Source organism: Ostrea edulis, chromosome 1 (assembly GCF_947568905.1).
Source record: "Ostrea edulis chromosome 1, xbOstEdul1.1, whole genome shotgun sequence".
Lineage (NCBI taxonomy): Eukaryota > Metazoa > Mollusca > Bivalvia > Ostreida > Ostreidae > Ostrea > Ostrea edulis.
Window position 1 is genome coordinate 21,272,522 of NC_079164.1, and position 26,812 is coordinate 21,299,333.

The window sequence follows — 26,812 nt, forward strand, 5'->3', positions numbered from 1 at the left end:
GATGAAGAATATCTGGAGCAATATTTGAAAATACTTCCATCCAGAGTTATACAATAATTAAAATAATCAAAAGGAAATTATATGACTAGTTTATTTAAATCATAACATTCTTATTGTATACAGTTACTTGGATTATAAAATAAAGCACATACCCCAGTTTGCAACCTACATTTACAAAATACACGTTTGTTACACAGAAACCTGTGGTGCATTTATCTTCAACAATAAAAGACATCTTTGGTGTCCAACTACAAATAAACGATAATGAAATTTACCACGGATTATATAAATGATAAGGACTGTATTTGCCCTCCAAAATCGATAGCTTTCAAAATTACTAAGAATCCCAATGCAGCTCATTTAGCATTCTGAATTTGATAAAAATGACAGATTCAGAATTATGTTAAAATGAATATGAAACTTTCCACTGTTTCTGGGATAAAATGTGCAGTTTTCATTCTAGACAACATTAAGTGCAGACATGGACAAATTTCATATTGATGTCATTTATGCTACATTGCACACGGGTGATCGAAATTTTGCGTGGCCAAAGCTGCACCAAGTTTTCTAAAATAAAAACATTTATAAAAACTATCATTTTAACTAAATTCTAATGTGGAATTGAGAATTTGTATCACATTTGATGCTGTGCACTCCAAAAGACTGTAAATAAAAGAAAGATAGTATTTGAAATTGTAACGGACGAGATTTCTTTTATGAAATAGATAAGATTCTATCCTTTAAAAAATATGAGTTTTACAGCGTCATAGAAAGGCATCTATCGAACAGTCCTTGAGCACATTTGTTTAAATCAATGTATAAGGACTTTTGGTGAATTCTGATGGAATCCTATTAAAGCATTATATATTACATGTACATATATTTTATATGTGAAATAAACAGTGCAGTCGCATGGTAATAGAGTGCATTTGATGTACATATAAAGAGTTCCATACTACACGTACATTTGTATATTTATAATTTATGTATAACATGTACACGGCATCACTGCCAAAAAGAGAAAATAGATGTACCCAACCTAGAAAACACCGGAAATTAACAATGTGTGTCTAAAAGCAGGAATAAAACATCATCACAATGACCGACTTCCTTTTGAAATTTGAATGAAAATATAATTATCAACTAAGTAGGTTAGCATATCGACTGCTGATCGGTAGTTCATGCGTTCGAGTCTAGCAGGGGTTTCAATTTTTTCCCTTCAAAGAAGAGGGGCATATTGCTTTGCACCTGTCGGTCGGTAGACCACATGTTGTCCGCTCAATATCTCGAGAACCATTCACTTGATCGTAATATTTCATGCGAGTTGGTTATGAGTAGGAGAGGACCCCTATCGATTTACAGGTCAAAACGTCAAAGGTCAAGGGTCAATTCACTCTGGACACAGGAAGACACTGTCCGCTCAATATCTTGAGAACCCTTTGCTTGACAGACATCAAACTTAGTAAACTAGTACATCCCAAGGAGTATATGACCCCTATTGATTTTATGGTCAAAAGTCAAACTGTACATAGGAATATACTGACTACTCAATGTCTAGAGAACCCTTTGCTTTACAGACATCAAATTTGGTAAACTGGTACATCTTCAAGAAAAGATTACCCCTATTGATTTTGAGCTCACATGGTCAAACTGGACATGGGAATATACTGTCTGCTCGATATTTTGAGAACCCTTTGCTTAACAGACATCAAAATTGGTACACTAGTACATCTTCAGGAGAAGATGACCCCCATTGATTTCGAGGTCAATTTCAATTTTGCACCATTGGGGGCATATACGTTTTACAAACATTTCTTGTTTAAAATCACTTTCAAATTAAAACTGCATTTTTAACTAAACAAGGTAAAGAAACTTTTCAATTTCCAAATACAATTTTAAATATCCTCCATTTTCCATCCATATCAGATTTCTCTGCTGTGTTCTTCCTCCTTAAATGGCTTTGCTAAGGTGTGGCAAGAAGCTGGGGAGAAATGTCTGTTCAACTTGCCTAAGCAATCCAGTAAGATAAAGCTCTGCTAGGAGGAAGAGTACATTCGTAAGATGTCAGTCTGCCTAAGCAGTCCAGTAAGATAAAGCTCTGCTAGGAGGAAGAGTACATTCGTAAGATGTCAGTCTGTGTTGGCGTAAATTTGGGCATCTATCATTGTTGATTTTTAGTTCAACATATATATACTATCATACTGCGCTTTGATTTTGGAACCAAGTGGTAAAATAAACATGTGTTTAATATTGGAATGGATAGCCATTTTGGAATGCACATTAGGTGTGGATTTATGACAATTTTAACCTGGAAGTTTTCAGTTGTGTGGAAGTTTTCAGTTGTGTGGAAGTTTTCAGTTGTGTCTCATGATCAACACTGTAACTGTAACATATAATTGTAATAAATAATAAATAGAAATCTATCATAAAGTTAAACATACAAGTTAATGAAAATAAAACTTTATCAAGTTGTTTTTCAACTAAACAAACTCCATGGTGAAATTTAACAAGCTGTCAAAACTATACCCAATGTACACATGAAGCACCCCACTCTTCTCATTCTAGACTCCCAATGAAAGTTCATACCACAGATATAAATCTTGATCCCAAAATTGACCGAATTTTAAATTTCTCGGATTGCCTTGTTCAGAAGATTGTGGAGTTTCCAGTACATCTCGTCAGGGCTGGATTTCCGGACAATAGTCCCCTTGGAGTTTTCTGGATATGCACACTCCTCAAGAAGGGCCAGCAACTCATTCTTATACTCTGCTGGCGGACTATGGAGGAGTCCTGCATAAAAGTTGGTAGCTCTGTCGACAAAAATGTCTTCACACACAGTCTGCAAAAGTAATTAAAACAAACCATTTAAATATTGTAACTATACAATACAAATACTGAAACATTTGAATTAAAATTTTCATCTCCTGTTCAGTTGAATGATTAAAGTTAAACTTGTTAATATCACGTTCATGTGCAATTTTAAATGATATAAAAGCCAATTATTTTCATTTTAAAATTCATCTAGACAAAAACCAGGAAACTAACATTCTATGATTTGATAAATTTCCAATATGTAATGCATGTAGTAGGTTTGAAAATTCTTTTAATCATTTAGTTTTTGCAGTTTATACCATTAACAATCTAGGACATAATGCACTACCATGTCTCAAACCTGAGCATACTTCAATATGTTCATGAAGCGCGTCACCTTTTCATGAAAAGTACGCCAACATGAAGCATCACAGTTCTCATCCTCGTGAATTTTCAAAATGAAATTTATTTAAGAATCTTATACAATTTACATTCTATTTAAATTTCTGTCCGAATTTCCAACCGTTGAAATATTCGTACTATATTTACCAAGATTCATACGCGCATTGTTCACTACTGCAGCACATTGATGAGGAAATTTAATGGCTATCATTCCAATATACATGTAATTACATTCATTGAATCTTTTCTCTTACATTTCTTTTGAAACTGACATTGTATTCATCGTAGACAATGAATACATGTTTGTTGCAACCTAGTTTGATTCTGGGCTTTTTTTTAGTACCACCTGTGTGTGTAATCATTACCATATATGGATAGTTGTCAAGGTCAAAGTGTACATTGGCTGTTCTGTGTAAAGTATTGAAATGGTCAATACTATGATATTTCAGTACTTAAATCTAGTTTATATTCTTAGGAAATACATAAAAATATACATGTATATACTGTTGTTTTATTGGATGATGAAGGTAACAATCATTGCAAATTTTTTTTACATAACCTGCATAAACCCGCTTATGCAGATTATGAAATTTTTTTCTGCAATGCTAGCTACCCAATAAAACAATAAACAAAGACATTTTATTGTTTATATTTACACGTATTTTTTTGAAAATAAAAACTAGATTTAAAGCTGTATGACCCGATGTTCATGTATTATTTTTGTACATTATTACTGTAAAGCAGATTATTACTTTATTAAAGTTATTAACTTTCCCTTAATTACATGCTTGAAAACATCTGCATGTAAAAGAAAACAGTGAGAATATTGTTTAGAAAGTAAATATAATGTGGTACATATATAAATCATCCCATAATAGACGTCTATAAATAGACCCACGCGCATCAGGGGAATCCCAACATGATGTATTAACTCATACGCAACTGTCTAATTTTAAGGCTGAAAGAGCGTAAAACAACAAATTACTAAGAGGTATTTGATATTTTGATTTCTATTAAACTTATGGTACAGTACTGTTGTAACAAAATACACAGCTTTACACAGATAAGACCACCGATGATCTGAAAGTTTGAACTGGTCATGTGACTGTCACTTGAAATGGCAGAGTGATGCGGTTATTTGTAAACATCGATTTAAAATCAAATAATTTGGGTTAAAACAGGTGAAATAATGTATGATATGTCATACAGCCTCATAACTACATATGTGCGATGATTTAATAGCGTTTTTACGAGATGGAAAAAAATATTGTAATTCGGACCATACAGCTTTAAGTATCATTGACCATTTCATTATTTCAATCATAACAGCCAATGCAACATTTGACCTTGATGATGCTCCATATTTGGTAATGATTATGCAAATATTGGTTAATAACTAGTTTGCAACAAACATGTACTCATTGTCTATGATGAAAGCAATGTCAGTTTCTAAAGAAATATAAGAGAAAAGATTCAGTGAATGTAAATGCTATACTTTTGACTTGCATGTACACATCATATCAAAGTTGAATTCCATTTACCTGTAGATTGTTATTGGTTCTTTGTTTTGTGCATTGTCCCGTCTTCATATCGCACCAACCTCGACAGTCAAAAAAATCACAGTCAACGTGACTTGTACAAGTTGGCTGTGCTAGATTTTTCAACATGGACGTGTGAAAAAAAAAGGAATCGGAATCTAAAATTTTCACTTTACTGTCTTTGCCTATTCCAAAATTCTCTGCTTTTACATCACACATATGCACAGGTTCAAAGAACCCATAGTCCATCGATTCCACAATATCTAAAATATCTACAGCTATCTGAGCACGTTCTTTAAAGGATGAATGGCTGCCTAAAAAGAATTTCGGATCGAGAGTGTCACCTGGGGGAGCGTACTCAATCACATAATAGAATCCACAGGTTCCATACATTCTTGGAACAAAGGAATGTTTTTGATACACTTTCATGAAAAGGTATTCATCTTGATTTATCAGTCCCCAAATATTCTGCATTGCATTTACTTCTGGAGATTTTTGGTTCCTATTTTCTCTTTTAAACTGTTCAAAATCAATGGACCACAAGAAGGAGAAAATATTCTCAATTTTCTTTTTGTCTGATCCTTCTAACATCTGAGAATTCAGTACATCGCTAAACACATCATGTGCCATGGAATACCCTGTTTTTGTTAGTGATCCATTCGGGTGTGTGTCCAGTATTAGGGGCTCAAAGTGGAAGTTCTCCTTCGGATGTTTGGATTTAATTACAGCCATTACACTTTTTCTTTCTTCACATACTTCATCACAGTTTGCTATCAGAACTTTCTTTCCCCCTCTATAGTTCGTACACTTGTTGTACTGTAGCTTTTTGGAGTTGCACAGGGCTGGACACATATTTCCAGCAGCGACATGGTTGGTGAAGTCTTTACACTAAAAATAGACATTTGCTGAGATTATATATCGTGATACATTGCATTATTCATATTCTAAGATGTTGACATTTTCATTGTATATACAGTGAAACCTGCCTAATCCAGCATTCACTGGGAGAAAAAAATTTTGTCGGAATAAACAGTGTAAAAAACAATGAAAATAAGAAACTGAGGATGAAAATAAGGGTCGGAATGCTCAGTGAAACAGATTGCACAAGTGTCAGATTAGACAGTTTTCACTGGATTTTTCAGTTCGAAAGGGCAGATCAGTGAAATATTCATCTCTTCATGTAATCTTACACAGTGGACTTGAGTACAGATATGATTTAACCTATGTCACGATAATCATACTGGTACATGAAGTCACATTGATGAGTGGTTCTTTATCCATGAATTTTCATTAAATGTTTTGATATGTCTGTCAAAGGTCAGGTATATACTTAAAATCAATTATTTTTCAATACATGTATTTACCAGTTTTCATACTCTGCACGAAAACCATGAGAAAACTATATTACTTTTCATAACCACTTACCAGGTCATCCATTAGGAACTTGGATTCTTCTTCGGAACACTGCCGATCTCTGATGGTTTTCCTCAACACATGTACTCCATAAAGCAGAACAAAGGCTATGCAGAAATATATCAGATGTTTCAACTTCCTCACCAAGTATGCACGAGGCATCCTCTTTCATACTATCTGGTAAATGTATGTAAAAAGGGTTCATAAGAATTAGTATAACAACTGTTAAAATACTACATAATTATGTTTCATACACATAAACCAAAAACATTTTCCTCATAGAAACACGACGCAGAGTGTTAGACTAGCTGCCCAACCATCTATGCAAGTATTGCTTCCAAAGACTGATCACCTCTTGCAAACATGTACAAGTGTAAATTAGATGATTCTCACTACATTAAATACACTTGCATAATAATCAACTTCCTGTCATTAACAAACTCCCAAATCGTCATCATCCAAGTCTTTGCATCAAATGCCAAAAGGTCGTGTACCCCGAATGTCGTACATCCAAACGGTCGGTAATTCTTTTCATTAATTTTGATAAAATAATTATTTTTAAAGTAACATACTTAAGCAAGTTAACATATGTATTTCAAATAAACAGTTGATTTTGAGATTTTCCGTGAGTTAAGATTATAACAGGAAGGAAGAAAATGCAACGGACCAGACCGGGATTCGAACCCGGACCCCCTGAATCTCTAGTCAGGTGCTCTACCAACTGAGTTATCTGGCCACCAGCAATTGAATCTGGCTGACTGCTACACTCCTCCCTCCTTAAATGTCTTCACACTTGAAGACATCAACCCAGGATCTTAATCCCAGTCTGGTCTGCTGCATTTTCTCCCATCCTGTTACATTTGGTGCCGTAGACCAGCCCCTGGAAGACATTTAAGGAGGGAGGAGTGTAGCGGTCAGCCAGGTTCGATTGCTGGTGGCCAGATAACTCAGTTGGTAGAGCACCTGACTAGAGATTCAGGGGGCCCGGGTTCGAATCCCGGTCTGGTCCGTTGCATTTTCTCCCTTCCTGTTACAAGATAAAGACCCAAAACCTTTTCCTACCTCCACTGATCACTTAAGCTATCACATAACCACTGAAATTAAAACACAATAACTGTCCACTTTAGTTTTTGTTTGGACAAAATCATTGGAGGTCACATGGTTTTGACACAATCTGAGCAACCTTGTGTATATAAGTTTGCTCAGATTGTATCAAAACCCTGTGTTCGAGGCTTTATCAAAAAAAAAAAACCATTATGTTCCAAATAAATATGCACTTCAGATACTTAAAAAAATTCTCGGACCTTTAAAAAATAACAATACTTATAAACTTGCAAGCCACATACCTTCTCTATTTGAAAAAAAAAACCCACACACACACAACAAAACAACAACAACAAAGAAACAAAAAGAAAAAAGAAAAGTATCTCCCTGCAGGAAATTGGATTTGCCACATTAAAAACAAAATACATGTAAGTAAATAAAAATTATTTTTCCGGATATGAACTTGAGTGTTATGATAATGAATAAATCAGTAGTTAATAAAAAGCTTTCTCGTTATATTCAATAGAAAATGTATATGAAATCAATTAATAAAAGGTGCTAGGTGTTGCATATTGCCACACGATATGCGAGTATTTTTGTAAACGAGTCGGGATCGAGCTTCTGAGTGAGTTTGGCAAAGACATATCGTTACTAATCGTACTTCATCAACTTGATCAAGTTCATGTACTTACGATAACGTACAGTTTTATTCAACAATATACTAGGGATGAGGTACATATTTTGTAGAACTCCATGTTGAGCCCGACTTATGATGAAAATCATGTTAGGCTTGTTAGTTAGATCTGCCTACAGAATATATATATTCTATATTATGTATTGATGTAGGTGTAATTTGACTATATTTTAATGAGTATGGTAGTAATTTGACCTAATTGCACTGTTCAAATAAACCTTGATAAAGCGTATCAAACTGCAAAAAGATTCCATGAATTATAAGGACTTTGTTTTAGGGATTTTTGTTTCAGCTCCAATAAGATCAACCATTTACCAATGATTCTGTAACAGGAAAGGAGAAAACGCAACGGACCAGACCGGGATTCGAACCCGGGCCTCCTGAATCTCTAGTCAGGTGCTCTACCAACTGAGCTAACAGGCCATCGGCGATCGAACCCGGCTGACCGCTACATTCCTCCCCCCCTTAAATGCCTTCACACCTGAAGACATCAACCCAGGATCTTTATCCCCTGGCAGGCATTTTCACCTGTCAGTTCCAGGGGCTGGTCTACGGCACCAAATGTAACAGGAAGGGAGAAAATGCAACGGACCAGACCGGGATTCGAACCCGGGCCTCCTGAATCTCTAGTCAGGTGCTCTACCAACTGAGCTAACTGGCCACCGGCGATCGAACCCGGCTGACCGCTACAATTCTTTTTCTTTTCTTCCTCAATTAATATGATTAAAATAGATTTGTTCTTACTTTGTTAAAACATTTGGGTTTTTTTCTTTCTTCAATCCACTGACTTACCCACCTGGTCCAGTTTATAACCCTTGGCTCATTCTCGTACTGTCAACATGTTTTGGGAGTGTAATTCCTCTGGCTGTGATATTATATCCTTTGGGCTCATTGTGACAATAAAGTGATAGTATGTTTCGGTATTTCAGATTCAACCAATATGCATGTGTTGTTTTTCATTTCAGTGACTGGAGTACACAAAGAAAATGGACAGATTTATTTGTGGGATATGTTCTGCAGAATCAAACAATTTTTTGTCTTTTATACAGCACAAAATAAATCGTAAGTTCTACAGAAATGTAATTTTTTTTAAATATATTTAAACTTTTATTCAGTTTGAATTTTATATGTTTTAGATGAGCATGTATTAAAAATCTTTCTCTCTGAACATAATCATGATGATTGTATTCAAACAAGGTTTACTGAACAGGTTTGACACCAACTCTTTGGGGGCTTTAGTCCACAGAACTTGGGAAATATCTAAACATGATATATGTATCTATATTTACTAGCGTGTGGGATACAGCATCATGCAGGTCTGAAGCCTATGTACAAAAGGGAGGTGTCTGGCTATGTTCACTTTCTTCCTGCTGAAGTGTTGCATCTCCTGCTTGTGTTTTTATGCCCCCGAAATCGAAGATCGGGGGCCATATTGTGTTTGTCTTGTCTGTCATTCTGTCTGAAACTAACCTAGCTAATAACTTTTGAACAGTAAGTGCTAGAGCTTTGATATTTCACATGAGTATTCCTTGTGACAAGACCTTTCCGTGGGTACTAAACCTTTTGACCTTGGCATTTGACCTACTTTTAAAAACTTGGCATTCTTCATAACTTCTAAATGGTAAATATTAGAGCTTTCATCTTGCACATGAGCATTTCTTGTGACAAGATCTTTCTACTGGTACCAAAATATTTGTCCTTGTGACCCTGGTCATCTTTGGAATTGGCCATTATAGGGGCATTTGTGTTTCAAAAACACATCTTGTTAGAGTTGATATTTAAAACAAAGCTGTAGTTGTTCACCATGACAAAAGAAACTCATAAAACACTTTATTGACAAAGAATATGAGCGTTTGAAAAGGTTAAATCATACAAAAATCTGTTGTGTATTATAATAATAAAATGTGAAACTTGCATGAATTTTTACCCCACTCCCCCAAACTATTTGAATTAAGGTTTTTATCTGACATTGATCTTTTGATCTTGCCCCTGAGCCAGATGATAATTTCTGTAGTTATCTTTGTAGACATTGGTCCTGGTAGTGCTGTTGGATGCGACTTGTGCCAGTTATCCTACACAAGACAGAACACTTTGAGGGACCACTACAAGAGAAAACACCGAGTGAACATCCTAACAAAAGCCACCCCAATCAAACCGAGGTCTCAACATGATCCTCTGTCACATCTTCAACAGGAACGTGTTGTTCCTGTTGAAGATGTGTCACAGGACTACTGCAATAAAGAAAATAGTAGTAGAGAGAAACAAACAGAACAAGTGTCCACCCACGGATCTTCTCTTAATGATAAAGATGGAAATACAACAGAAGTTGTTTCTACGGATATTCTTCTTAATGATATTGATGGTGAAATTGACAACTCTTCCAATGGAAATGTTCGAAATATTTACATTCATGTGGAACCTTTGATACAAGAGGAGACAAAGAGACATTTTTATACTGGAATTACAACAACAAAGAACCAGGATGACAATGAAATGGAGGAACCAAACATTGTAAAAGCGCCTGTTTCAGAATTTTTTGAGAAAGAAAATGAGGACTTGCCAAATAAAGATATATCAGATCTTTCAAAATGTCCAGATAATTATCCTGATTTTTCTCCAGATGATGGTGGAACAGTTGTAGCTGCCATTTCTAATGATGAGGAAATTTCACGAAAACATGAAAGTCATGACTCGGCAGTGGAAACAGAAGTTTCATCTGACGAATCTGAACAATTTAAAGAAAATTCTCTTCCAACAAGCACAGATTCATATATCTCCAAAGACAACATGGAGGTTGACAAATCCACATCAGTTTTCAAAGAAACGCTTGAGGGTGATTACTTTTTCATTCTATTTATGGAGGAAAAGGAGGGACAGTCAATAGGTTATGGGAAGATGCTGCTAAAATGTCTACACTGTAGTTACGTCACAGATTTCAAAGCCTCTCTATCACGCCATATGAAGAAAGAACATCCAGATATGATCAATTTGCATAGCAAAATAAAGATTGTCATGCATGGAAATGAGAAAGACCTCACAGACCAGAAAGTGATGAAAATGTCTGATTACAATGCAATGCAGGCCAATGAACGCAGGAAGAAGAATGGAAAGAAAATCCGCGGAGTGGAAACCCAAGACATGGTAGGAAATTTTACCTGTGGAGTCTGTACAAAGGTGTTTAATAGACTGAGGTATCTCAGAAAACATGTACTCACTCATGAAAACAACCAGCAGTTTTTATGTGATGAATGTGGGAAAGCTTTCAAAACCAAGACGTATCTGGCTGCTCATCGCAAAACTCACAAGAAAGAGGCCTATCATTGCAGGCAGTGTGATTTTGTTTCAAGTGTTGCTTTGGCTATTCATACCCATCGGCAGATTCACACAGAAGGAAGTGTTATATGTGATATATGTGGAACAGCATATTCCGACAAGTCCACCTTACTAAAACATAAACAAGTCCATGACATGTCAAGACCGTATGCATGTACATTCCCAGGCTGTACTTTCAGATTCAAAACGGAACTGAGGTGCAATGCTCACATCAAAAATCATAGTAACACTCAAGGCCAATTTAAATGTCATAAATGTGACTATGTTTTTCGCTACAAACATCATTTAAAAAGACATGAAGCCAGAAAACATGGACTTGTAACATCTTTTGAAAAATCAAAAGATGATGACAAAGAAGACTCGTTGAAATCATTAGTGATAGAAGAAATTCATGAAATTGATTCAGTAAATCTAATAGTTGACCACGAGATCAACAGGGACCAGTTTAATTTATCGGCTTTACAAAACAATTCCCTGGTGATAGCAACAGATGAGGAGGGCAATACAGTGAATTATGAGGTGGCTGACATTTCTATGAATGTCCAGTATCATGCATTAATGTCCGGAGAAGAACTGGCCTGTCAGACAGACGGGCAGTCTATGCTGATTCCCCATAATGAGTGTAGTCAAGTCATTGTGACAGAGGACCACTCCAACACTATTGTGCAGTCACATGATATTGAAACAGAAGTCTGTAGCTCAACTGTTGCAGAATAATATCTATTCTGAAAATATAATGTCAAAGCTATTACTACTGTATTTTGTCTTCATTGATTTACTGTTTAACGGGCATTTTCTGTGGGTGGAAATCTTTGTGATTCGATCTTTTAAAAAGGTAGCAAATTATATTCTGCATTTTCAATTTATATCTATATATTTAATACAGATACTATAATATTTACACACACACACACACACCTAATTGTATCTGTATTATATATTTTGCACTTTAAATTAAGCAGATTTCATCTATTTGCAAAATTCCACAAAAATGAACAACCACAAAAAATACCCGTGTAAACTGAGTAAGCTGTATATTTTAACGCAACCATGAATTAATACTCATGCTTCACTGCCAAAGGCACTAAAATATGAATACTGCCAAATAAGTACACATACTGTACATGCACTTTATCAGAAATGCCACGAGTGCTTACAAAAAGCATGTGGCTGACAACCAATATTGCTAAATTCTGTACCCTTGGACCAGAGGTTTAAGATTTTATTTAAGGTAGGGCACAAATGGGTATAAAGTGAAAATGCATTTAATCCTTGTATAGAAATCATTGCCCTGACCTCTGTCAGTGTGTATTGTGAATAAATACATTATGTATGCATGGTTATGAAGAGCATGTAGCTCACTACCAAAATTGGGAAACTCCCAACCACTGTGTCAAGAGTTCAGGTAATCCCGGCTGAGATTCGGCTTGGCTGAATATCTGGACTAACGCCTTCACCGATGAAGGCGTCACTCCAAATATTCAGCCGAGACTAGGGTTCAGGCTCTAGGGCAGAGCTACATTTAAATATCTAGTAAAATAATCTTTAATTTGATGCATAGTGACAACATACTATGTGTATGGTTACAAAGAGGATTAAAACTACTACCAAAATGGCCTGGGTACCGAGGTTTCAGTGATGGACGGTCACTGAGAAAATACAGTACCATGCACAAGCTCGGACAATTTATATTCATAACAAAAAATTATTAACATCTTGTTTGATCGAGCTGTCCATTGAAGAGCTGTTGTATGTTACGCAGGTGACCGTTAAGGCCCATGGGCCTCTTGTTAAAATTTATCCCATTTTTGAATTTCTATGGTGGCATATTTCTGCCTCGTATTTGCAAGTTAATTTTCTATAGATTATGTCGACATGCAAGATAATTATGTCAACATGCATCATGAATATGTCAACATGCAAGAAAAATATAATCAGACAAGAATTTGAAAAAATTTCAAAAAATATCATATATCACCCATATGTGACTTCCAACATGCTAGATGCAACTTATTTATGTTGACATGTGAGATAAATATGTCAACATGCAACTTATTTATGTTGACATGTGAGATAAATATGTCGACATGCAACTTATTTATGTTGACATGTGAGATAAATATGTCAACATGCAACTTATATTTATGTCGGATATGCGAGATAAATATGTCAACATGCAACTTATTTATGTCGGATATGCGAGATAAAAACTTATTTATGTCAATATGCGAGATAAATCTGTCGAAAGGCAGTTATCTCGCATGTCTATTGTCAACATAAATAAGTTGCATGCTGACATGAATAAGTTGCTTGTCGACATAAATATGTTGCATGTCTGCGTAATTATCTCGCATGTCAACATAATTAAGTTGCATTTTAGCATAAAAAAGTTGCATCTAGCATGTTGGAAGTCACATGTGGGCGATATTTGATAATTTTGAATTTTATTTTTTTTTTAAATTGTCCGATTACATTTTTCTTGCAAGTAGACGTAAATTATAGCATTTAAATAACTTGCATACAGGGGGCAGAAATATGTTACCATACATTTCAGTAAAAATATGAAGATTTGTGTTGCGTTTAGCAGGATACAATAACAATATGAACTCCAGGACAAATTCACAATGTTTTTAGCGATGATAGAATCTGTATAAACTAGTTCATGTACCCACTCCCCTTGAATACATTTCTTCCATTTATAATAAACTGACATAGGTAAAATCATGCATGTACAAATAAAGTCATTTCCTTCACAGAAATATATTAGATTGGGGTATTTAGTTCATTTAAGAAACAAGTTACAGTTTTGAAAATGCATGAAAGTTTGAACTGCGACGGTTCACGTTCGCATATTTAAGGAAGCGCGTTGCGTTTCATGAAAAGCATGCAGATGTGAAGCGCTACAGTTCATACCCTCGTGTATTTTCAAAAATGAAATTTGTATTTTATATAATTTTATATTCTACTTTCATTTCCGTCGGAATTCCCAGCCGTTAAAACAGACAGGCTATATCTATGAAGATTCATACGCACATTGTGCACAACTACAGCGCATTCATGAAGAAATTGCTATCATTACAATTTGTAAATCATAAATAAGTGATGTAAGTCGCAAGACGATGTACAACAATAAGTTCCGTTCAGTTGCACTCTGTACTAAGTATTCAATATGGAAATAATGGCATGAAAATGCGTCAAATGGAGATAAGTAAACGAATTATGTCAATTCCACTGAAGATTGTAAAGAAAGGCATGTGTTTTGTCTCATCTGTTACATCGGCTGCGGGTATAATTCCCTTCCAATCATGTGTTCTGTTACATCGGCTGCGGGTATAATTCCCTTCCAATCATGTGTTCTGTTACATCGGCTGCGGGTATAACTCCCTTTCAATTTTGCCGTCCCCCTTGTCCATTGCTAGCCATTCCTGACACGGGAAATGCCAAGACATTTTTTCTACGGAGATGTCCACTTTTTCTAAATACCAGTCAGCACTTTCTATTCCAGCTTCCAGGTTATCGTGTCCAATACTGTGCGAAGAAATGCATGCAACATGATCAATTTATTCAATTCAATTCTTTATTGGCACTAAAGCACATTATATAAGAATGTGTTGTTAGCCATACATAGATACACATATATATTGATACATTACAAAATATCAAACTGTTGAAAACTTATTTCTAACATTAAAACAGTCTCTGATGTATAGACAGGTTTGTTTTGTAGATACAAGGTTATGTGGATTTAGTAAACAAAATAAGGTATTAATATCTAGTAGTTTTGAATGCATTTTTCTAATATGTTCATACACAGGACAATCAAGTAAAAAATGTTTTTCATCTTCAACAATAGTTTGACAATGAAAACAAAATCTATTTTCTCTAGGAATGACAGGATTACAATATTTAAGTGGTAAAATGTTTATTGTTATTGTAATTTCGGTTCTAGTTCTGAATGTTCTTACTTTAGTTTCACCAGCTTTCCTATCTTATTGCTTGATTCCACAACAAATTCGTCTGTCTTTCCGAGTTGAAAGTTTTCGTCGTCGTGTGAATCGCTGGCCACATTTTTCAGTTGTATACGACCTTTAAATAGTATAACAATACAACCCATAAGTATAACAAAACTGATTCGATACGTGAGAACATGTTCTACTTATGATCAATTTCTAAACAAAGTCAGGCTACTGACAAATTAGATGACGTTACGGGGTATTCAACAGTCGCATTTAAAGTAAGCATTTTTCAAATTTTATGGTCGTTGTGATGATCTTGTTTGCAAATACAACCTGTCATTAGGTAGAATGTTGTCTGATGCGTTACATACCATATTGTTGAATCGATCTTTACATACTGACTTTGACTACGGATTACTCAGTTTACTTGATCAAGATAGAGGGCTAATTGTGGGTGTGACCGGAGTCTCCTAGTTTTCGTTTCGGGTAATTTAGCGTCCGGTTGTAATGTTAATTACCTATAATTTTGGTTATAATATTAGTTCCTGCCCGTGTAAGTTTGGTTTTAATGAACACTTGTTTTAGGGATTTGTCTTTTTCATCAGGTATCCAATTATCAATGACTAATATCATTAGAGGCGGATTTATACGTCTATTTTGCAAAAATTAAAAATTGTCAGAACAACAAACTCATTTTTATTACGGAGGTTAGATCTCTAATCCAATGGAGGATACGTGTGTTTGTCCCGCTTTTGTAAGGTGTGAAATTCGTACCTCAGTATTCAAGTGATACATGTGAAATTCGTACCCCAGTATTCATAAGATAGATGTGAAATTATGTCCCTTGTTGACTCTGCGCGTGATGAAAAATAAAACATATCATGAAATGGTTCCGTTTCTTTCTCCTCACTCAAACGGAGAGGAAATTAAGTCATGTAGTTAAAAAAAATAACAAAATTATCATTTCATTTTTATCATTACAATTTTTAACAATATTACCAAAAAAATATAATTATATGTATATTATACTAGTAGATAGAACAGACATTCAGATTTGAGTTTTAAGATTATTTTAAGAAATGGACATCACTTTTGAGCTGTTCATGGTCAGTATGAACGGATTTGGATTTGAGGCAAATTCTGTGAATTGCGTTAGCGATTCACTTATCTATGAACTATTAAAAGAAGAAGAAAATAGTTTTCTCGAAATAGGATTAATTTATTTCTTACCACATTCTCAGACTTTATTTAAGATAGTTTAAAACTATTCTGACAGAAAAAGTATTACTGCACTGTTACCCACCAAAACAAATGTCTGATAAATATCTAAATCATTATACACTGCATCCAATCTAATTAAAATTAGATGTTAGATCCGCTCGCGTACTCGCATACATAACAGATGTTATGTATGCGAGAACATCTCCAATCTAATTAGATTACATTGCATCACAACCACATTTAATTAAGGCACTCTACCTGTGCTTAATTAAAAAACAGACTATAGGTTACCTGTAATTTTAAATTTCTTTTGTTATTTGTCGTCCATACCTGCACATCCTTCCCACTTAGCGAAAATCGGTCACCCTAAGAAATCTCTGAATTCTAGCGGAGTGGGAATACACCCAACTATATATTTGTTATCAACAAGATTCACGCCTATCGCACTAATCATGGAAGAAGTGTGACACTGGGATACATCGAGGTGTCTAGCTATTGTCACATGCCACGGGGAATTGTTATCAAAAACTGGGTGCTAGACCCCTGGGATTTTGTATACAGTCAAAGGCATCCCAGATACCGATACATAGGGAAAAGTGCCACATATGATCCTCATATGAAGTGAGTTTCATATGCAAGTCATTCTCATATGTAGAAAATCATATGAATTTCATATGAATTGATTTTCATATGATTATCACATGGTATAAATGTGAATCTTTCATTCTGATTTCAAAAGTTATGTAAATATGCACTGTCAAATCTTTTATTTCTGTTCATCGTTGAAGCCGTTCCATATCTATAAGATTGAGATATTTTAGAGAATATTGAGTAACAATTTTTTTGTACTTTGCATTGGTATTTAATCAAGAAGTAGTTGTAGAATGAATAGAAATACTTGATTTCCAGCATCTGCATATTACATATTAAAGTACACATACATGTCTTATATGATTTACATATGAGTTTCCTTACATATGATTCTCATATAACATATTAGCACAGCATGCACACAAAACCTTCATATGTGAATCATATGAAGTCCCTTTCATATGATATAGACCTGTGTTAACAAACAATAACTAGATTTAGACCGATTTAGACTTTTGTATAACATGAAATAAGAATTTTACCTGAGTTTCCCTCGTCCCCATGAAGAATGACGTAGACGTTCGCCTGAGTCGCCCCTCCGAATTTCTTCCCTGTAGTTACTTTGATGTGAAAAATTGTCATTTTGGTAGAAAAACAAATATAGTAAATAATATCATTCACGATGTCTTGTTGTCCTTAATTCCACGATCTGATAATTTCTGTTGTTTTGCGCGATCTCTGATATTCATCTTCGTGGAAAAAAATTGTAAATGACTAAATGCATGTGGGTTTAAATATATATACATCTTTTATAGACGACTGTTTATGTTTGTTTTTAAATTTACGGATGCATGGTATTTAGGATAAAGTCATCTTCGGATCGTTGAGTGATTATAATTAGTTTAACCAGGAGTCCAAATTTTCAAAGCGCCTTTTAACATCTGATTATCAAATTTAAAGTCTTTGACTGAAATTATCCGATCTACCACAATCTTTTTCAGGACATCGATTAATCAGATCCTGTGTAACATAAAAACAGACAGGGGCGGGATGAAACTAGTTAGATCTTTTATTTTTAAAACAGCTGTTTTTCTGCATTGTCTCGACACATGGGTATATGCTTACTTTTATACGGATTCCGACGTGTATTAATTCACGATATAGTCCAAAGTTCTAGGAAATAGCATGAGAAATTCACTGAAGGCTAAATCCGAGTAATAATACTGAAAAAGCCTCCACCAACTGAATTCGTCGAAAAACGAAACCGGAATTTGTTGAATTGACAGAGGTGGCGATGAAGCTTACATTTTTTGTACGTATCGCACTTTCTGGTGAGAAAATTGGATAGAGAAAAATTCATGTAAAACTAATATTTCCGTTTTAACACCGATGATTCGTTTCACCAGGTTTAGGTAAAGTGTTAATTTACCCATGCACGACGCTGAAGGCTGTTGCAGTGAGAGTTCTTCATCGTGCTAACGCCTACCGCGACAAAGTGGCAGATCTAGACCTTACTGGGGATGGGGGTGGGGGTGTTGAGGCCCAAAGAGCGAAGGGGGAGGAAAGTCCGGGAAATTTTTAAAAAGATTGTTTTAAATGGTGCATTTTAATGCATTTTTGACTGAAATTCTTATTCCCTCTTCCTTTCATTTATAGTCACCACATCCTTTATAGGTTTGGGTGTGGTATATGAGAAAAGAAGAGCGGGTGGGGGGGATCCGAACTCCAACCCCTCTAAATCCGCCACTGCGACACGGGACCTCCATTTTGATGGTATCCGACAGCGCCGGTAACTCACACAGGCACCTGAAGTGTGGATAGCGTGTATAGATCTTATGTATACATGTACATACTCCCCCCCCCCCTCCTTTCTAGAAAGAAATTATTTTTATACAGAACCAATAAATTATCCAAAATATGTTATTTCCCCACCGATCACCCTCATAAGTCGTTCTGAATAGTCAGTTTCAACCTTCTGTAAACTGTTAGAGATGACCACTTGTGAGATACTAATATACATATACATGTATGTAGTAGAATGAATACAATTTATGGAATGTAACTTTTTCCAATGATCTCTGAATTAAGTTCCAAAAAAGTGAAGAAAATTTGTAAAAAGTTATATAGGAAGAGGTACATGTACTATATTTTACGAAAGCCGATTAGGATCACTTAAAAAACAAAAAAATATTTCTAAAGGCGTAATAATGCAAATCAAAGGCGTAATAAAGCAAAATTAAAGCATAATAACGCAAAGCAAATGCGTAATAATGCATAACAAAGGCGTTATAATGAGAAAGGAAGGCGTAATAACGCGAATGAAAGGCATAATAACGCGAAGTAAAATGGCGTTTTAAAAAACGTTTCAGAACTAGCATAATAAGGCGATTCCAAATGTGTAACAATGCAAATCAAAAGGTATTTGTATCAAGGTATACAATGTATCAAATATTTCTTGATCTATCTTTAAAGTGCAATAGATTAACCCGCATGTATGAAAAGAATAGTACAATCGTGTAAAAACTACGAAAATACGAAAGCCTATTAGTATCATGTTAAAAAAAAATATCACATTCCATTATCTCGTAATTACGAGAAAAGGTCTCGTTATTACGAGATAACTATCTCGTTATTACGATAAAAGATCTCGTTATTACTAGATAATTATCTCGTAATTACGAGAAAATATCTCGTAATTACGAGATAATTAACTCGTAATTACGAGAAAAGATCTCGTAATTACGAGATAATTATCTCGAAATTACGAGAAAATATTGATATAAACCCGAGTTGCACAACTTATGGGTAATCTTGGAAACGTTTGACACTATTCCCTGTTTGTTGATTGGTCAGGAAATCGAAATGATCTTATTCAAAGTGTGTGTGACGGTACATATTGTCGTCCGGTGTAGCATGATTTAGGAATGCTAAATACCTATAATTCTCGTTCCGGGTTATCGTTTACGTTCTGGTCCGCGTAAGTTTAGTTCCGGTCATAATCACACTTTTAGAAATATGAAATGCATATGTTTACATACATTTCTTGTGGGTTTTATTTCTTTCATCGGGTTATACAATAATCAAAGACTAATATCATTAGAACCGGAATATTTATACATCTATTTTTGTGTTTTCAAAATATGTCAGATCAACAGGTGTTTATTCTTGTTTTATTACGGAGGTTTGATCTCCAATTCAAAGGATTGTAAACTGGAGGTGTGAAACCTGTATATATGAAGATAGAGTTGTTACATGACTCCTTCTACAATATGTATTGACACAAACCCTCACTATTATTAGATGTGCATGTAGCATCAGGTACTGATCTACATGTAGGAATGACACTTCTTGAACTAAGTTTGGATTTTTATTTATCTATTTTATTTTTACAAATCTAGACTATATACTCAAATGTGTGCAATATTTTTCATTTTTATTGATCAATGCCATCATATATCTTTAATGATCAAAACATTTCGTACTGGTTACTTAAGATATTGAGTACGCGTGAGAGAGAGAGAGAGAGAGAGAGAGAGAGAGAGAGAGAGAGAGAGAGAGAGCACTAGTCCTTGTACATGCATGTTACTAACAAAGTAAAACCAAAAGATGCATACACTTAAAGCGCTAGATAGTGGTTTGTTAAAATAATGATATTTTCATATTATAGATATTTTAAATTGAAATTTATCAATATATAAAATGAAACAAGTCAAACATGTAATCATTTAATGAGATTAACAAAACGGCGATCACGGCCTCCATTGAAAATGGTATTGGAATCGTACAAGAATTTCAAATATTCATTCGCATTAAACAATTCAGCATCTAACCACAGCTAAATATTCTCTACTGAGATACCTATAGTTATCTACCCCCCCCCCCCCTTTCCCATCTATTGCGGCCGGCGACAATATATTCCAATGGTCTATTGTCTCCGACGACAGTATGTACCGTGATGCAAAATATAAGACTTCTCTCGACGCATATTATCGTCGGCGACAATATGTAGTATATGTACCAACGGAAAATATGTACCGAGAGGGTACGTGCATATCGTCGGCGAGGATATGTTCCAAACGACAATATGTATTACAAGAATCTTGAACTTTCAAATTCATACACAGTTACACTAAGCATTATGATAGTTTAACTTTATTATTAGCTTATGTCATCGTAAAACTTGTAAAATTTACTTGATTTAATTAATTGATAGCGCAGAAACCAACAATAATAAATCGCCGTTTTCTTTCATTTGTACTTTAAATGCATGAATAAACTTTCGTTCGGTAAGTTAACTTTCTAAAAATTATATTGGTCTGCTTGACATGCTTTGAATGGAAAGTGATTTCTTATATTTAAAACAGCATCAAAACACACTAACGGAATGAGGAGAGGAGAGCTCATATAAAGAAAGATATCATGTGACCAATATTTACATATCTTTCTCGTATTTCGAGATAATTATCTCGTGATTACGAGATTTTTTCTCGTAATTACGAGATAATTATCTCGTAATTTCGAGATCTGTTCTCGTAATTACGAGATAATTATCTCGTAATTACGATATCTTTTCTCGTAATGACGAGATAATTATCTCGTAATAACGAGATATTTTCTCGTAATTACGAGATAATGGAATGTGAATTTTTTTTTTTACATGATACTAATAGGCTTTCGTAAAAAATAGCCCTCGGACCCTATATCAGATTCTCTCTCTCTCTCTCTCTCTCTCTCTCTCTCTCTCTCTCTCTCTCTCTCTCTCAAAAACACTATACTGTATGCATACAAGATTTATCAATAAGTATAAAAAAGTGCACTATATGATAAATAGAATATTACATGCTAAAATCCATATCGTATGTCATATCAGCCCTCGGGCCCCATACCAATCCTCGGGCTGATATGGGGCCACTCGGGCTGATATGACATACTATATGGATTTTAGCATGTAATATTCTCTATAAACTCCTTTGAACGGCATTATAAGGAAAAGTGAAAAGACGTTATGACGCGAGTGAAAAGGCGTCATTACGCTTTCGAAAGGCATTATAATGCGAAGTGAAAAGGCGTAATAACGCGAATCAAAAGACGTTATAACGCGAGTGAAAAGGCGTCATTACGCCTTTGAAAGGCATTATAATGCGAAGTAAAAAGGCGTAATAACACAAAAATGCAGACAAGATAGGGAAAAAAACCCATCTGGGATTATCGTTTTCAGCCTTTCGAGTGTTACTCCTTTATTTTGCATTATTACGTCTTTACTTCGCATTATTACGCCTTTAGAAATATTGTCTCGTTTTTAAGTGATCCTAATCGGTTTTCGTAATATTTCAACCCTTATTTGTTATGAATGTTATATTCGTACTTATTACAACCAAACTAAGCCAATATATATAAAGCACTAAATAATCACAACTAGGTACTGAAAATTTTCGCCCCAGCCCGGGGTCGAACCAGCGACGTACGGCACCGACCGCCTAGCAAGATTGTCAAACCAGTGCGTAAGTCCACTCGGCCACAACGACTTCCCTTAAAAAGGAAGTTTTGTTACGCTCCTAAAGCGCTACTTATACACACTGATGCAATCTCACACAGTCGCTGTGTCATTCAGTGTTTAAGATATTTTATAAGGAGAGTGGATCTCTCGATGCAATATATGAAATGGAAATATTTTTTTGCAAATCCATTAGATCGTGTTAATGAATTAAAGATATCTAAAATTAAGTTGTATTACAGAGAAATGTAAACGAATTAAGTTACAAAAATGTTAAATAAAATTAGACTTCTCCAAATGAATTGTTGCGCTCTCTGCTCTAGTTGATTTATTTCGCTCAATAATCCATTTCGAAGGAACAAAATAATTCACATAGAGATACAATTAGTTGAGTTCACGTTAATTTGGGATTCAATCACCCTTAAAGAGTTTCTGTTACGGTAAACTTTGATATTTCCGCGTGAGGTCTCTCGCTTAACTTTTACCAGAGATACCGAAACTGCGTAATTTAACCCTACATTAATGTTTTGCAAAGAAAATACACGTAATTTACAATACGCGGACATTTCTACGGGTATGGTACTATCACAGGCACTCGACGTTTTAAATATCTATAATAAAAAAAATTGTCTTCCTGTAAACATAATTTTATTATAGATATTTAAAGCATCGAGTGTCTGTGGGTACTATTTAAAAGATATATAGTTGATTAATTACAAACTTATTGTTTTTCAAAAATTAATTCATTGATCTCTTTGAATATGATTATCAGTTGTTATGATATTGTCTTTATTCACCTTTCAAACAGCTTCTAATTAATAACATAAATAATAACATTCAATATACGCGCTTAGTAAAAGTTTGTTTACTTAAAATCTGACTAGCTTATATTTAAATAAATCTAAATATAAGTTAATAGGATTTCAAGTAAACAAACGTTTACTAAATGTCAACTTCGTAACTATTGACGTTATTGATACTATACCTATCTCTACCATACTGGAGATAACATTCAACAATTTACATCTAAATATGGACAGCATTATGAATCGTTGAAAATGATTGGTCAATGCAGTGAACATCTCACGAAGACAAACCTATATATAATAAGAAAATTTTATGCAGTTTTAATCATAATACCACTGTCATCCAGTGTTAATCACACAGAATAAAGATGTACTGTGCAACAGTGGCTGTTGTGCTGGTCATTACAGGGGTACTTTTAGGATGCATTTACCTCATTAGTTTAAGGTCCGGCAAGAGGTCAATGAGCGTGGTGGAGTTGTCTCAGAGCATCAAAACTGTGCACCTTTTCATTGTCGTGATTGCCATTCTCGTAAACAACAAGGAACTGCTGGGATGTTCCACTTACCATTTGGTGCATACATCTGAATGTCACGCGAAAGGTAAGAACAGTATTTATGATGTCTAATACATGAAATGAGCTGTTTGCAGTTTTCCTTTCTCTAATTGCGGGCTTTATTTTTCTACAGACGTAACCAATGAAATGCTACTCGGAACTCTGCCAGCCACGGTGACAATCATGGCCATTATCAGACTCCGTGTGTGCCTCTGCAAAGGAGATGCTTCCAAATTAGTCACCAAGCGATTCGCAGGTAGTCTCTACATCCTGGAGATCCTATGGTCCGTTTTTCTCTGGGCATTGATTCAAATCCCGGAGTTTTTAAGAGAGAAAAACGAAATATTAAGCAACTTATTACCGAATGAAACAAACGAAACGTCTTTTTTACCCCTTGACGACTGTTACAGATACATACACGAGATACATTCCAGCGTTATGGTTTACAAATGGGCTAACATTTGCGTGTGCTATATATTGCCACTAGTTTCTGGCATTTGTATTTACGTCAAGATTATTACGCACGTATACAAGTCTGCTTCTAGAGTACAGATGCATTCTATTGTGCCCACTCAAACAACTTCTGTGTTTTTGGTGCCATCCTCCCAGTCCTCATCTGAGAGCAATCCATCCCCAAGAATCAGCAATGGATACAAAACTGCTGGCAACATTCATCGCTCTGTTCTAGGGATTGTGATCGGTATAATTATCAGTTGGTTACCACTGTGTACCATTAAGATGATATCTTTAATATCAGGCGACTACATATCCATTTTGTACAGAACAAAACTCCACCTTATACTTGCTATATTTGTTACCTTTCCATTTGAAGAAGGTATTCTCCAAAGTGACAAGAGAAAGCGCCTTGCTGTTTTCTTTAAACGATTATTGGCAAAACCCGACCACACCGATGTTCAGAGACAAGTGCGACACGATATCATTTTGATACCGGAGACTACCCAAAATGGTGTAACCACCATCCTAAAATCGCTACAGGAATCCAGAACACCTGTACCACATGAACATGGAATTGTCAATCTTAGCGACAGTAAAACATCGCAGCTTACGATGACATCCGAAAATTTGCGTCGAACTTCCATCCAGAGTTACGATTCTTCCTCAACCTCCAGCTTATATTCCCGGCGCAGGGGATTAATGGTACCATCAATGCGAATCTCTACCAGCACACTCTCAGAAAACTCATCGGTCTATATAATTTCTTCACCGATATCCATGAATCAACATTCTCCTTACCTATCCAGCAATGGTAGCTTTTCACCTTTATTCATTCGAGTCAACAGAGAAGCAATAGCCAGCACAGACTCGCTGGATGTCAGCGATACGTTTACCTGTACCCCATACTCCGTGAGAACGTTTTCGTTTGGTTCTACATTGTCCTACGACTGTCAGAGTTCTTCAGAATCTTGTAGGACATCGTCTTTCTCCCGTGCCCGATCTAAATATAGAACCTTACAGCGAAAGGTTTCGTCATCTGTGAAATACAATATACCAGAATATTGAATCAATTCTTATCTTTGAAAACCCTTCATAATGTTACATGGTTTGTCTTAATTTTCTGTTTGTGGTGGCATGTTTCAAGCAAGTTAATGAAATAAACTGGTATGGAAAGGAATGCACGTTTCATTTTTTGAATTCATTGTATTTCCACATTATATATGCAACAGAATTATTTTCACAGCATATAAAAGGCAGCGATTATAAAGAGCCTGGTTCAAAAAGTGCCAAAAAATGGCCCATGCTTAAAACAAATAAGTATTACGGTATGCACATTGGCAGAAAGTTTTAAAGAAAACATTGAAGCACTACAATTAGTCAAATGAGATCTATAAATCTTACAATTTAGATAAATGAAAGCAAATAAAGAATACAAACATCGAAACATTCAACCGAAGTTTATAGAATGTATAACACTAGTACCCGTGTAGTGGTCGATGATATAGCTAACATCCTCTCAAAAGTTAACGTACGGATTGCAATGGTAATTGAAAATTAATCGTCAGAAGGCAACATAACTCGCCCGGAAGCGTGACTCCACCTACCCTATCCCCCTTGGTTCAATGATTGATTGGTTGTGTATTGTTTGACGTCCCTCTCGAGAATGTTTTACTCTTATGGAGACGTCACCATTGCCGGTGAAGGGCTTCAAAATTTAGGCCTATGTTAGGCTCTTACGGCCTTTGAGCAAGTAGGGATCTTTATGTCGTGCCACACCTGTTGTGACAGGGGACCTCGGTTTTGCGGTCTCATCCGAAGGACCTCTTGGTTAAAAAATAATAACCAAGATTAAAGAGTTTGAAAAGTAGGTCAAAGTCCAAGGTCACTATATCAAAAGTCTTGGTACCAATTAAAAGGCCTTGTCATGAGGAATCTATATGAAAAAAATCAAAACCCTGTCCTCCTTGCTTCAAAAGATGTAGCCAAGAAAGTATTTCTCGTAAAGTAGGACATCGGATTCATGACTATACCTCTCCAGACATTCGTCCTGGCGAAGTAATCAATGAACCCATTCATATATTTATGCCCACCTTTGAAAAAGAAGGAGCATATTGTTTTGCACCTGTCGGTCGGTCTGTAGACCGCTTAATATCTTGAGAACCCTTTGCTTGACATACATCAAACTTAGTACACTGGATTAGATGACAGCTATTGATTTTCAGGTCACATGGTCGAAGCTCAAGGGTCAATTCACGCTGGACATAGGAAGATATTGTCCGCTCAATATCTTGAGAATCCTTTCTTTGACAGACATAAACTTTCGTACACTGGGATATCGTAAGGAATACATGAAACCTATTCGATTTTGAGTTCGCATGGTCAAAGGTCAAACTGGACATAGTAATATATTGTCTCATCTATTTTGAGAAGAGAATCATTTGCTTGATTGACACCAAACTTGGTACACAGGTATACTAGTACCCTAAAGAGTATATTACC

General features: G+C 35.3%; 4 protein-coding genes across 5 annotated transcripts; 2 read left to right on the plus strand and 2 right to left on the minus strand.

Annotated features, from left to right (window-relative positions):
• Positions 1–73: 73 nt before the first annotated feature.
• Positions 74–7,688, minus strand: LOC125663656 (divergent protein kinase domain 1C-like). Of its 2 annotated transcripts, XM_048895961.2 has the most exons (5): positions 7,511–7,688; positions 6,177–6,341; positions 4,755–5,639; positions 2,587–2,839; positions 74–2,383 (listed from the first exon to the last, which is right to left on the minus strand). In XM_048895961.2, the coding sequence occupies exons 2-4, from the start codon at positions 6,324–6,326 to the stop codon at positions 2,624–2,626; spliced, it is 1,251 nt and encodes a 416-aa protein (XP_048751918.2). In that variant the 5' UTR covers positions 6,327–6,341; positions 7,511–7,688; the 3' UTR covers positions 74–2,383; positions 2,587–2,623. The 2 variants fall into 2 exon arrangements, with proteins under 2 accessions (XP_048751918.2, XP_048751917.2); XM_048895960.2 differs by having other exon boundaries at positions 74–2,839; positions 7,511–7,686.
• Positions 7,689–7,817: 129 nt separating this feature from the next.
• Positions 7,818–11,986, plus strand: LOC125663658 (zinc finger protein 845-like). Its single transcript, XM_048895963.2, has 3 exons — positions 7,818–7,940; positions 8,868–8,964; positions 9,929–11,986. The coding sequence occupies exons 2-3, from the start codon at positions 8,889–8,891 to the stop codon at positions 11,950–11,952; spliced, it is 2,100 nt and encodes a 699-aa protein (XP_048751920.1). The 5' UTR covers positions 7,818–7,940; positions 8,868–8,888; the 3' UTR covers positions 11,953–11,986.
• A 1,691-nt stretch (positions 11,987–13,677) lies between these two features.
• LOC125665216 (lipoxygenase homology domain-containing protein 1-like) lies at positions 13,678–17,777 on the minus strand. Its single transcript, XM_048897851.2, has 3 exons — positions 17,546–17,777; positions 15,201–15,321; positions 13,678–14,763 (listed from the first exon to the last, which is right to left on the minus strand). The coding sequence occupies exons 1-3, from the start codon at positions 17,643–17,645 to the stop codon at positions 14,595–14,597; spliced, it is 390 nt and encodes a 129-aa protein (XP_048753808.2). The 5' UTR covers positions 17,646–17,777; the 3' UTR covers positions 13,678–14,594.
• Positions 17,778–23,671: 5,894 nt separating this feature from the next.
• LOC125663825 (uncharacterized) lies at positions 23,672–25,378 on the plus strand. Its single transcript, XM_048896211.1, has 2 exons — positions 23,672–23,903; positions 23,991–25,378. Exons 1-2 carry the CDS (start codon positions 23,672–23,674, stop codon positions 25,376–25,378), a joined length of 1,620 nt encoding a protein of 539 aa, XP_048752168.1.
• The last annotated feature ends 1,434 nt before the right edge of the window (positions 25,379–26,812 follow it).

Coding starts and splice junctions, on each gene's coding strand:
- LOC125663825 (XM_048896211.1), top strand. CDS start 23,672: ATGTACTGTGCAACAGTGGCTGTTGTGCTGGTCATTACAGGGGTACTT. Junction 23,904..23,990: donor ATCTGAATGTCACGCGAAAG/GTAAGAACAGTA, acceptor ATTTTTCTACAG/ACGTAACCAATGAAATGCTA.
- LOC125663658 (XM_048895963.2), top strand. CDS start 8,889: ATGGACAGATTTATTTGTGGGATATGTTCTGCAGAATCAAACAATTTT. Junction 8,965..9,928: donor TATACAGCACAAAATAAATC/GTAAGTTCTACA, acceptor TTATCTTTGTAG/ACATTGGTCCTGGTAGTGCT.
- LOC125663656 (XM_048895961.2), bottom strand. CDS start 6,326: ATGCCTCGTGCATACTTGGTGAGGAAGTTGAAACATCTGATATATTTC. Junction 5,640..6,176: donor AGTTCCTAATGGATGACCTG/GTAAGTGGTTAT, acceptor GTCTATTTTTAG/TGTAAAGACTTCACCAACCA. Junction 2,840..4,754: donor GAACCAATAACAATCTACAG/GTAAATGGAATT, acceptor TTACTTTTGCAG/ACTGTGTGTGAAGACATTTT.
- LOC125665216 (XM_048897851.2), bottom strand. CDS start 17,645: ATGACAATTTTTCACATCAAAGTAACTACAGGGAAGAAATTCGGAGGG. Junction 15,322..17,545: donor TGGGGACGAGGGAAACTCAG/GTAAAATTCTTA, acceptor TACTATTTAAAG/GTCGTATACAACTGAAAAAT. Junction 14,764..15,200: donor GGAAAGCTGGTGAAACTAAA/GTAAGAACATTC, acceptor TTCTTCGCACAG/TATTGGACACGATAACCTGG.